General features: G+C 44.3%; 1 protein-coding gene across 3 annotated transcripts in view; it reads right to left on the reverse strand.

Annotated features, from left to right (window-relative positions):
- LOC128699631 (ras association domain-containing protein 10-like) overlaps window positions 1–12,548 on the reverse strand; it is a 454,877-nt gene that overhangs the window by 9,502 nt on the left and 432,827 nt on the right. For all 3 annotated transcript variants that reach the window (XM_053792362.2, XM_053792361.2, XM_053792360.2), the window contains 2 exons: window positions 8,456–8,684; window positions 2,733–2,929 (listed from right to left, as the gene is read on the reverse strand). In XM_053792362.2, coding sequence (XP_053648337.1) covers window positions 2,733–2,929; window positions 8,456–8,677 — 419 coding nt within the window. In that variant the 5' untranslated portion in view covers window positions 8,678–8,684. The remainder of the gene's footprint in view (window positions 1–2,732; window positions 2,930–8,455; window positions 8,685–12,548) is intronic.

A 12,548-nucleotide genomic window follows, 5' to 3' on the forward strand; every position in this document is an offset into this window, starting at 1 on the left:
CACTACTAATTTATACGACCCATATACACAAGTACCACGTGTACACCATTAATATACCAAGTAGGAAACACGAGGGTAAGTTACATAAACTGAATAAGGTTGAGAGATATAAATGGAAGTAAAAGATTAGCAGTACTAGCAACTAGTGAGGCTGAGACCCTTCACTGAGAGACTGGAGGTGCGACTTTTTCCATTCATCTGGCTGCCTGTAGTAACAATATTTTTTTGTGGTGTGCTGTAACACTGACCACTTGCAGTGGGAACACTCAGTTAGGCAGTGTTTGTTCTCCCCTGGTGAACAAACACTCGTGTACCGACATAGACAACTGTGAAAAAAAAAATGGACAAACCACTGAATATCTGTCGTTTTAATACTTTTATAAATGATTTATTCAAATGGTTTTAACTTTGCTAAATATTTTTTGTTATAGTGTAATAAAGATACCAATAAAAAAAAGGTACTTTGAGTTATATTAAATAGTTTACACTTTATTACTATACAACTAATAATCTAACAGTTTTTAACATACCCAAATAAACTATTGCTAAGACAACATAGAATTTGCAACAGTCTCCATCCATGTTGCCAATTGCGAGAGCCCGGCGCTGAATGACCCATACCGGTTTTGCGCTTTTTTGTAATCATAATATTACGCCCCCCAAAAAAACTAGCGTAAGAATCATTCATTGGCGTGTGCGAGGGTCGGTAAGGTCTAGACTCCCACACTACGGACTGGTAATATGAACCTTACGTCCTCTTGCACCGCCCGAGGACAACTCTTTCAGTTTACCCGTTTTAACTTTCACAGTTTTGTTCACTTGATGTAATCTGTTAAACGTGGAGGCCAGTAATGTACTGATCCACCCAGAAGAAAGCTTTATAATGCACTGATCCACCAGATACTACATAATGCAGTGATCCACCAGATACTACATAATGCAGTGATCCACCAGATTTATAATGCAATGATCCACCAGCTTTATAATGCACTGATCCACCAGCTTTATAATGCACTGATCCACCAGCTTTATAATGCACTGATCCACCAGCTTTATAATGCACTGATCCACCAGCTTTATAATGCACTGATCCACCAGCTTTATAATGCACTGATCCACCAGCTTTATAATGCACTGATCCACCAGCTTTATAATGCACTGATCCACCAGCTTTATAATGCACTGATCCACCAGATACTACATAATGCAGTGATCCACCAGATTTATAATGCACTGATCCACCAGATTTATAATGCACTGATCCACCAGATTTATAATGCACTGATCCACCAGATTTATAATGCACTGATCCACCAGATTTATAATGCACTGATCCACCAGATTTATAATGCACTGATCCACCAGATTTATAATGCACTGATCCACCAGATTTATAATGCACTGATCCACCAGATTTATAATGCACTGATCCACCAGATTTATAATGCACTGATCCACCAGATTTATAATGCACTGATCCACCAGATTTATAATGCAGTGTGGATGCGTCTTTGTCGCCTCTGCATTCCATTAACATATGAAACAGAAGAGTCAGAATTGGAGACGTGTGCAACACCTAGGTGCCTTGCACGTGTGTGCACAGCACCTAGGTACCTTGCACAGGTGTCTGCAAAACCTAGGTGCCTTGCACGTGTGTGCGCGCAACACCTAGGTACCTTGCACGTGTATGCAACACCTAGGTACCTTGCACGTGTGTATGCAACACCTAGGTACCTTGCCCATGTGTATGCAACACCTAGGTACCTTGCCCATGTGTATGCAACACCTAGGTACCTTGCACAGGTGTCTGCAAAACCTAGGTGCCTTGCACGTGTGTGCGCGCGCAACACCTAGGTACCTTGCCCATGTGTATGCAACACCTAGGTACCTTGCACAGGTGTCTGCAACACCTAGTTACCTTGCCCATGTGTGCGCAACACCTAGGTATCTTGCACATGTGTGTGTCTGCAATACCTAGGTATCTTGCACATGTGTTTCTGTAACATCTAGGTACCTTGCCCATGTGTATGCAACATTAGATATCTTGCATGTCTCTGCAACACCTAAGTACCTTGCGCATGTGTCTGCCACACCTAGCTACCTTGCACATGTGTCTGCATCACCTAGGTATCATGCACACGTGTGCAAGATATGGGAAGATATACAAGGTTCTGAAGGTATCGCTTCAAGGAACAACTCAAGATAATGGATTTAAATTGGGTAAACTTAGATTTAGAATGGATATAGAGTACTGGTTTAGAAATGTAATAGATGAGAGGAACAATCTGCCTTGTAGAGTTATTGAAGCTAAAACCTTGGGTAGCTTCAAATACAGGTTGGATAAATACACTAGTTAATAGGGTTATCAAAGCTTATTCCTTGGATGACACTGATAATGGGTTGGGGTTTAAGAAGAACCTGCCTAGTAGGGGCCAGTAGGCCTGCTGCAGTGCTCCTCTATGTTCAAATGGAATACACAAAACACAGTCTCATGACTCACGAAATCGTAATGACACGATTGCAAACAAACCATACCACGGACGGGGATAGAACCCACGATCAGAGTCTCAAAACTCCAGGCCGTCCAGAGATTGGTCTGTAACAACTTGCATTTGTGGTCACAGTGGTGCCTATGCTAACCTTCCTATGGTGTAGAAATATACCTAGTTGGATGAATCTCATTGTGGCTAGCTGGTCCAGTGGCTAACGCGACAGTCTCATCTTCGTCTCACCTGAATTTGGGATCTTCTCTGGTCAGTTTCTTCGGGTGAAGCGTTTCTCTGGAGCCGTGGACATGCTTCCATTTCTGTCTTTTCCTACTTCGCTCTGGCCTGCCGCTGCTGTTGTTGGTTCCTGCGCTCTCTCCATCGCCCACCCGGCGAAGGGAGAACCTCACCTCTCCCACCGCCTCTCCCCAAGTCCGCCACACCTGTCATAGGGGCAAGGATTATATAATAATAATAATTACTGTAAGTACATGATACAACTTATACAGACCATAGCTGACATGACTCACGAAATCGTAATGACACGATTGCAAAAAAAACATACCCCGGCCGGGATTGAACCAGCGGTCAGAGTCTCAAAACTCCAGCCCGTCGCGTTAGCCACTAACCTTCCTATGGTGTAGAAATATACCTAGTTGGACGAATGTTATTGTGGCTAGCTGGTCTAGTGGCTAACGCGACGGTCTGGAGTTTTGAGACTCTCTGACCGCGGGTTCAATCCCGGCCGGGGTATGGTTTTTCATAGCTGACATCAATGACATATACAGCTATATAGAAAGCCGCTTGTTATGCATAGTATTTCGGGCAAATTAGATCAGTTTTTGTCCCAGGATGTGACCTACACCAGTCCACTAACACCCAGGATGTGACCTACACCAGTCCACTAACACCCAGGATGTGACCTACACCAGTCCACTAACACCCAGGATGTGACCTACACCAGTCCACTAACACCCAGGATGTGACCTACACCAGTCCACTAACACCCAGGATGTGACCTACACCAGTCCACTAACACCCAGGATGTGACCCACACCAGTCCACTAACACCCAGGATGTGACCCACACCAGTCCACTAACACCCAGGATGTGACCTACACCAGTCCACTAACACCCAGGATGTGACCCACACCAGTCCACTAACACCCAGGTACCCATGAACACAGACAACCGGTGTAAAGAAACTCGCTCAATGTTTCTACCCTCGCTGGGAACCAACCCGGACACTCACCACGTGAAGCGAGATCTTTTGCCACCAGGCCACGGGGCAACATGATGGACAAATGAGTGAGAATCGTTCGCTAAGACCAGCCGGGCTGTGGTTTGTATGTCGGTTTTACGTTCAGCCAGCAGTAACAATCTGGTTGACCAGGCCCTGATCTACCGCGAGGCATGGTCATGGATCGGGCCGCGGGGGCGTTGACCCTCTAACACCCTCCAGGTAAGACCTGCCTAGCATGGGCCAGTAGACCTATGCTGGGAGTATATTTGGAATAATTTAAAACAATTTTATTGAACGGCTGAATAATAGAGATGATAATACATCATAATTATACAATATCTGATGTATAATTATACAATATTTGATTAAAATTATACATCAAATAATGTATAATTCTTTATAATTCTTTCCCGTGATTACCATGATTATATTTATTCTATGGTTACCTGGAGGGTGTTACGGGGGTCAACGCCCCCTCGGCCAGGTCCCTGACCAGGCCTCGCAGTGGATCAGGACTTGATCAATCAGGCTGTTTTCCTGCTGGCCGCAAGTAAACCGACGTACGAAATGAACCAGACATCCATAGCTTTTCTATATTACAGGAGATATGCCCAGACTTCTCCATGTATATGTATAATCGGTGTTACAGACGACACATCTAGCACAAACTTCTACCTCCTGACTCTACACACTTGTATACTAAGATGCTTTACAATACCGACTGAAGAAGCCTACTGCGTAGGCGATGCTTTTCGTAATAAAGATACCCGACTGTTGAGCATGTCTTACTTATCTATAACTCTGCCTATAACAGAGCAATAATGTTCTTGTAATAAAACATTTAAAAAGCCTACCGGAGTTTTAGTTATAACGATAAAAATGATTTTTTGTGGGGGGGAGGGAGAAGAATTTATTCCTATCCTAGTGTGTGTGTATATATATATATATATATATATATATATATATATATATATATATATATATATATATATATATATAATTTTGTATATATATATATATATATATATATATATATATATATATATATATATATATATATATATATATAATTAATTTTTCTTTTTATCACACTAGCCGATTCCCACCAAGGCAGGGTGGCCCGAAAAAGAAAAACTTTCACCATCATTCACTCCATCACTGTCTTGCCAGAAGGGTGCTTTACACTACAGTTTTTAAACTGCAACATTAACACCCCTCCTTCAGAGTGCAGGCACTGTACTTCCCATCTCCAGGGCTCAAGTCCGGCCTGCCGGTTTCCCTGAACCCCTTCATAAATGTTACTTTGCTCACACTCCAACAGCACGTCAAGTATTAAAAACCATTTGTCTCCATTCACTCCTATCAAACACGCTCACGCATGCCTGCTGGAAGTCCAAGCCCCTCGCACACAAAACCTCCTTTACCCCCTCCCTCCAACCTTTCCTAGGCCGACCCCTACCCCGCCTTCCTTCCACTACAGACTGATACACTCTTGAAGTCACTCTGTTTCGCTCCATTCTCTCTACATGTCCGAACCACCTCAACAACCCTTCTTCAGCCCTCTGGACAACAGTTTTGGTAATCCCGCACCTCCTCCTAACTTCAAAACTACGAATTCTCTGCATTATATTCACACCACACATTGCCCTCAGACATGACATCTCCACTGCCTCCAGCCTTCTCCTCACTGCAACATTCATCACCCATGCTTCACACCCATATAAGAGTGTTGGTAAAACTATACTCTCATACATTCCCCTCTTTGCCTCCAAGGACAAAGTTCTTTGTCTCCACAGACTCCTAAGTGCACCACTCACCCTTTTCCCCTCATCAATTCTATGATTCACCTCATCTTTCATAGACCCATCCGCTGACACGTCAACTCCCAAATATCTGAATACATTCACCTCCTCCATACTCTCTCCCTCCAGTCTGATATCCAATCTTTCATCACCTAATCTTTCTGCTATCCTCATAACCTTACTCTTTCCTGTATTCACTTTTATTTTTCTTCTTTTGCACACCCTACCAAATTCATCCACCAATCTCTGCAACTTCTCTTCAGAATCTCCCAAGAGCACAGTGTCATCAGCAAAGAGCAACTGTGACAACTCCCACTTTATGTGTGATTCTTTATCTTTTTTCTCCACGCCTCTTGCCAAGACCCTCGCATTTACTTCTCTTACAACCCCATCTATAAATATATTAAACAACCACGGTGACATCACACATCCTTGTCTAAGGCCTACTTTTACTGGGAAACAAAGACCTCTTTAGCCTTATCTAAATACTGTTCACTTATGTGTTTCACTGTAAACACCTGGTCCACACACCCCTACCTTTCCTAAAGCCTCCTTGTTCATCTGCTATCCTATTCTCCGTCTTACTCTTAATTCTTTCAATAATAACTCTACCATACACTTTACCAGCCTTACTCAACAGACTTACCTCCCTATAATTTTTGCACTCTCTTTTGTCCCCTTTGCCTTTATACAAAAGGAACTATGCATGCTCTCTGCCAATCCCTAGGTACCTTACCCTCTTCCATACATTTATTAAATAATTGCACCAACCACCCCAAAACTATATCCCCACCTGCTTTTAACATTTCTATCTTTATCCCATCAATCCCGGCTGCCTTACCCACTTTCATTTTACCTACTGCCTCACGAACTTCCCCCCACACTCACAACTGGCTCTTCCTCACTCCTACAAGATGTTATTCCTCCTTGCCCTATACACGAAATCACAGCTTCCCTATCTTCATCAACATTTAACAATTCCTCAAAATATTCCCTCCATCTTCCCAATACCTCTAACTCTCCATTTAATAACTCTCCTCTCCTATTTTTAACTGACAAATCCATTTGTTCTCTAGGCTTCCTTAACTTGTTAATCTTACTCCAAAACTTTTTCTTATTTTCAACAAAATTTGTTGATAACATCTCGCCCACTCTCTCATTTGCTCTCTTTTTACATTGCTTCACCACTCTCTTAACCTCTCTCTTTTTCTCCATATACTCTTCCCTCCTTGCATCACTTCTACTTTGTAAAAACTTCTCATATGCTAACTTTTTCTCCCTTACTACTCTCTTTACATCATCATTCCACCAATCGCTCCTCTTCCCTCCCACACCCACTTTCCTGTAACCACAAACTTCTGCTGAACACTCTAACACTACATTTTTAAACCTACCTCTTCGACCCCATTGCCTATGCTCTCATTAGCCCATCTATCCACCAACTGCTGTTTATATCTTACCCTAACTGCCTCCTCTTTTAGTTTATAAACCTTCACCTCTCTCTTCCCTGATGCTTCTATTCTCCTTGTATCCCATCTACCTTTTACTCTCAGTGTAGCTACAACTAGAAAGTGATCTGATATATCTGTGGCCCCTCTATAAACATGTACATCCTGAAGTCTACTCAACAGTCTTTTATCTACCAATACATAATCCAACAAATTACTGTCATTTCGCCCTACATCATATCTTGTATACTTATTTATCCTCTTTTTCTTAAAATATGTATTACCTATAACTAAACCCCCTTCTATACAAAGTTCAATCAAAGGGCTCCCATTATCATTTACACCTGGCACCCCAAACTTACCTACCACACCCTCTCTAAAAGTTTCTCCTACTTTAGCATTCAGGTCCCCTACCACAATTACTCTCTCACTTGGTTCAAAGGCTCCTATACATTCACTTAACATCTCCCAAAATCTCTCTCTCTCCTCTACATTCCTCTCTTCTCCAGGTACATACACGCTTACTATGACCCACTTTTCGCATCCAACCTTTACTTTAATCCACAAAATTCTTGAATTTACACATTCATATTCTCTTTTCTCCTTCCATAACTGATCCTTCAACATCACAACTACCCCTTCCTTTGCTCTAACTCTCTCAGATACTCCAGATTTAATTCCATTTATTTCCCCCCACTGAAACTCTCCTACCCCCTTCAGCTTTGTTTCGCTTAGGGCCAGGACATCCAACTTCTTTTCATTCATAACATCAGCAATCATCTGTTTCTTGTCATCCGCACTACATCCACGCACATTTAAGCATCCCAGTTTTATAAAGTTTTTCTTCTTCTCTTTTTTAGTAAATGTCTACAGGAGAAGGGGTTACTAGCCCATTGCTCCCGGCATTTTAGTCGCCTCCTACGACACGCATGGCTTACGGAGGAAAGATTCTTTTCCACTTCCCCATGGACAATAGAAGAAATAAAGAAGAACAAGAGCTATTTAGAAAAAGGGGAAAAACCTAGATATATGTACATTATATATATATATATATATATATATATATATATATATAAATATATATATATATATATATAATATATATATGCATGTGCGTGTCTGAAGTGTGAGCAAAGTGTAAGTAGGAGTAGCAAAATATCCCTGTTATCTAGGGTGTTTATGAGACAGAAAAAGAAACCAGCAATCCTACCATCATGCAAAACAGTTATAGGTTTCTGTTTCACAGTCATCTGGCAGGACGGTAGTACTTCCCTGGGTGGTTGCTGTCTACCAACCTACTACCTATATATATATATGTATATATATATATATATATATATATATATATATATATATATATATATATATATATATATATATATATATATATTACCCATACAAATACACACACATACATACCAAGGTTTCAGTGTCTACCACCGTCACGAGATAAATTAGCATCTTTACTGTCCTCACCTTCAGGATGCGCTGCTCGTGGTCCAGCGGTCGCTCCACCTTGCGCCAGCGCTCCACAATGACGTACTGGATGACGTCGCTGTCTTCAGCACGGGCGGCGGGGCTCTGGGCACGGAGAAGAGCCTTGATGAGGTCGTGACAGGTGGTACGGCGAGTCACCCCCGTCACCCACTTCTGCGTGCCCTCCACCCACACTCCGATCTCCACCTCACTGGCTGTCATTACGAACCTGCAATGACAATAACTATTAATATTACGTAAGTGTGAAAAAATACAGTGAAAATAGGAAATAATTCGAGAAATCACAAAAGAACTTGGAAGTTCACCATCTTTTTTTCACAGTGGTTCTGCATATTGTGATATCACCTCTTTACTGTGATATTATTGCATTATACACACACACACACTTTACATATAAACACAAATAGATTAAAGTCGGAACGCAATGGTCGAGTTGCAACCAGGAAACTTTCAAATGTATACAATCACTAGTCGTATCAGAAGGGCATGTCAGATGCTATCACGGGGGAAGGCGCTAAACTCACAGGAGCCATACAGCCCCCTGAGGCCTGGGAGGTCCATCCCAATCACCCGGATCAAGAACCCTCGTCTAGCATCAAGAGTGATTGATAGCGTGGGTCCCCCACACGCTCCTTGAAGGAACACTCAGAGTGCATTAGGAGTCGGGGAAGCTGCCAAGCTCTTGGTCTCGTCCTGCTCTGAGAGACTTGTCTCGTAAACGATGTCAAACAACCATAAGAAACCTCCAGCAAGCGATTATCATATCTCTGTGTATATCTCATAAGGCAGAGGAAGATAAATATTGTATTAGGAGTGATGGAAGTGTCAGGGGGGTAAGAGGTATCCAAGCGGACGGAGGGAGAGAGAAGACGAGAGAGGGAGAAGAGGAGAGAGGAATAAGAGGGAGGGAGGGAGAAGACCTAGCATGGGCCTGTAGGCCTGCTGCAATGCCCCTACCTTATGTTCTTACGTTGAGAGGACGAAGAGGATGATGAGCATGTCTTTTGTACACACACATATAGCCTATTTTACTGGACACATTTTGGTCCTGAGACCGTGGTCACTCCAAATCATTTGGAGTGACCACGTTCCCAAAGCTGTGTCTAACAGATAAGCTAAGTGTATCATACACTTGTGTACTCTCAGCCATGTTGCTGGCAACACTACACCATCTATCCTCAGCATATCTGTTTAGATTGTAACTTAGACAAAAACATTTCGAGGCATTATTTGGCCAACGTATCGCCCGTGCCGCTGGCTAATACCTGGGAATGAGAATTTTCTGCACAAGAGAAGCATCGTCGGAATCAAGTTTGCAATTGCAGCTCTTGGGTCAACAACAACTTTAAATCCTCCATACCATCCCCCGGTTGCAATGTCCTTCAAGTTGTGGTATAAACCCTGGTAAAAAATACGACAAACTGGTTTAGAAAAACGCGTGAGCAAAACTAGGACTTATTAGGCAACGTTTCGCTCCTGGGATCTTTATCACTTCAAACGTGAAATATGAAAAAAAAAACGTAATCATAACCTTAATTTTTAGAGGGGGGTGGAGGGGTAAGCCAGCGGAAGGTCTCGGTCTGATGACCAAAGGCTCCAGCTGTGGGTCATATGACAGACCCGCGTCAGGAAACACTTGTCCTGTTTCCTGACGAACCTAACATGTACCTACATATTTTTAACGCTTTCTAATATGTCCTAGTGCTCAATGTTAACCCACATGGAAAAAACGTAGGGATCTGCTGAAGAGGACCCCAGAAGGGGGTCGAAATATACAGATCAATCTTCGTGTTTATCTCCATGTGGGTTATTACTGAGCACTGATGAGTGCTCGGCAATAACGCACTTGACTCAAGAAATCGTAATGACACGATTGCAAATAAACCATACCCCAGGCCGGGATTGAACCCGCGGTCTATGACCGCGGGTTCAATCCCGGCCGGGGGTATGGTTTAATAACGCACTTGCTTACGAGTCTATTCCTCCATATTCACATGCATTGCAACCCACTATTGTATATACACAATCTTAATGTACTGTTTGCAAAGACATCGTTTTGATAAGGGCCTGCCTCGTATGGGCCAGTAGGCCTTCTGCAGTGTTCCTACATTATGTTCTTATGTTCTTAAATAAATAGTTACACCTCCCTAGCATCTTCCAGACGCTGTCAAAACATTCCCGGACACGTAAGCAATAAAATCCATTCCCCTCGAGTTAAGATTGTTTTTATCTCTCGTTCGAACTTCGTAGACAAATATTAATAACCAAATAAGCCATTCTTCATTTCTGGTCCACGTGTTGTGCGTACCATGGTCTCTGAGCCAGAAACACTTCTAGTGTTTAAAGTATATTTTTTTAAACAAGTACGATTTACACGAACAACCCGCACATAGAGAGGAGCTTACGACGACGTTTCGGTCTGTTTCAATGTGACTTTGTAAACGGTCTAAGTCGGACCGAAACGTCGTCGTAAGCTCCTCTGTTCTATGTGTGTGTTATTTGTGTATTACTCCATCTCTGTATTCGCCAATAAGTGGACAGTGTTCAAGAACGTAACTCAAGCTGACCACAAACTTGACATTTAGTCTGATGCCTGGCTACTACAGTAGTAGCAGCAGCAGCCCAAGCCTGGCTACTACAGTAGCAGCAGCAGCAACCCAAGCCTGGCTACTACAGTAGTAGCAGCAGCAGCAGCCCAAGCCTGGCTACTACAGTAGTAGCAGCAGCAGCAGCCCAAGCCTGGCTACTACAGTAGTAGCAGCAGCAGCAGCCCAAGCCTGGCTACTACAGTAGTAGCAGCAGCAGCAGCCCAAGCCTGGCTACTACAGTAGTAGCAGCAGCAGCAGCCCAAGCCTGGCTACTACAGTAGTAGCAGCAGCAGCAGCCCAAGCCTGGCTACTACAGTAGTAGCAGCAGCAGCAGCCCAAGCCTGGCTACTACAGTAGTAGCAGCAGCAGCAGCCCAAGCCTGGCTACTACAGTAGTAGCAGCAGCAGCAGCCCAAGCCTGGCTACTACAGTAGTAGCAGCAGCAGCAGCCCAAGCCTGGCTACTACAGTAGTAGCAGCAGCAGCAGCCCAAGCCTGGCTACTACAGTAGCAGCAGCAGCAGCAGCCCAAGCCTGGCTACTACAGTAGCAGCAGCAGCAGCAGCCCAAGCCTGGCTACTACAGTAGCAGCAGCAGCAGCAGCCCAAGCCTGGCTACTATAGTAGCAGCAGCAGCAGCAGCCCAAGCCTGGCTACTATAGTAGCAGCAGCAGCAGCAGCCCAAGCCTGGCTACTACAGTAGTAGCAGCAGCAGCAGCAGCCCAAGCCTGGCTACTACAGTAGTAGCAGCAGCAGCAGCAGCCCAAGCCTGGCTACTACAGTAGTAGCAGCAGCAGCAGCAGCCCAAGCCTGGCTACTACAGTAGTAGCAGCAGCAGCAGCAGCCCAAGCCTGGCTACTACAGTAGTAGCAGCAGCAGCAGCAGCCCAAGCCTGGCTACTACAGTAGTAGCAGCAGCAGCAGCAGCCCAAGCCTGGCTACTACAGTAGTAGCAGCAGCAGCAGCAGCCCAAGCCTGGCTACTACAGTAGTAGCAGCAGCAGCAGCAGCCCAAGCCTGGCTACTACAGTAGTAGCAGCAGCAGCAGCAGCCCAAGCCTGGCTACTACAGTAGTAGCAGCAGCAGCAGCAGCCCAAGCCTGGCTACTACAGTAGTAGCAGCAGCAGCAGCAGCCCAAGCCTGGCTACTACAGTAGTAGCAGCAGCAGCAGCAGCCCAAGCCTGGCTACTACAGTAGTAGCAGCAGCAGCAGCAGCCCAAGCCTGGCTACTACAGTAGTAGCAGCAGCAGCAGCAGCCCAAGCCTGGCTACTACAGTAGTAGCAGCAGCAGCAGCAGCCCAAGCCTGGCTACTACAGTAGTAGCAGCAGCAGCAGCAGCCCAAGCCTGGCTACTACAGTAGTAGCAGCAGCAGCAGCAGCCCAAGCCTGGCTACTACAGTAGTAGCAGCAGCAGCAGCAGCCCAAGCCTGGCTACTACAGTAGTAGCAGCAGCAGCAGCAGCCCAAGCCTGGCTACTACAGTAGTAGCAG

Source organism: Cherax quadricarinatus, chromosome 67 (genome assembly GCF_038502225.1).
Source record: "Cherax quadricarinatus isolate ZL_2023a chromosome 67, ASM3850222v1, whole genome shotgun sequence".
Lineage (NCBI taxonomy): Eukaryota > Metazoa > Arthropoda > Malacostraca > Decapoda > Parastacidae > Cherax > Cherax quadricarinatus.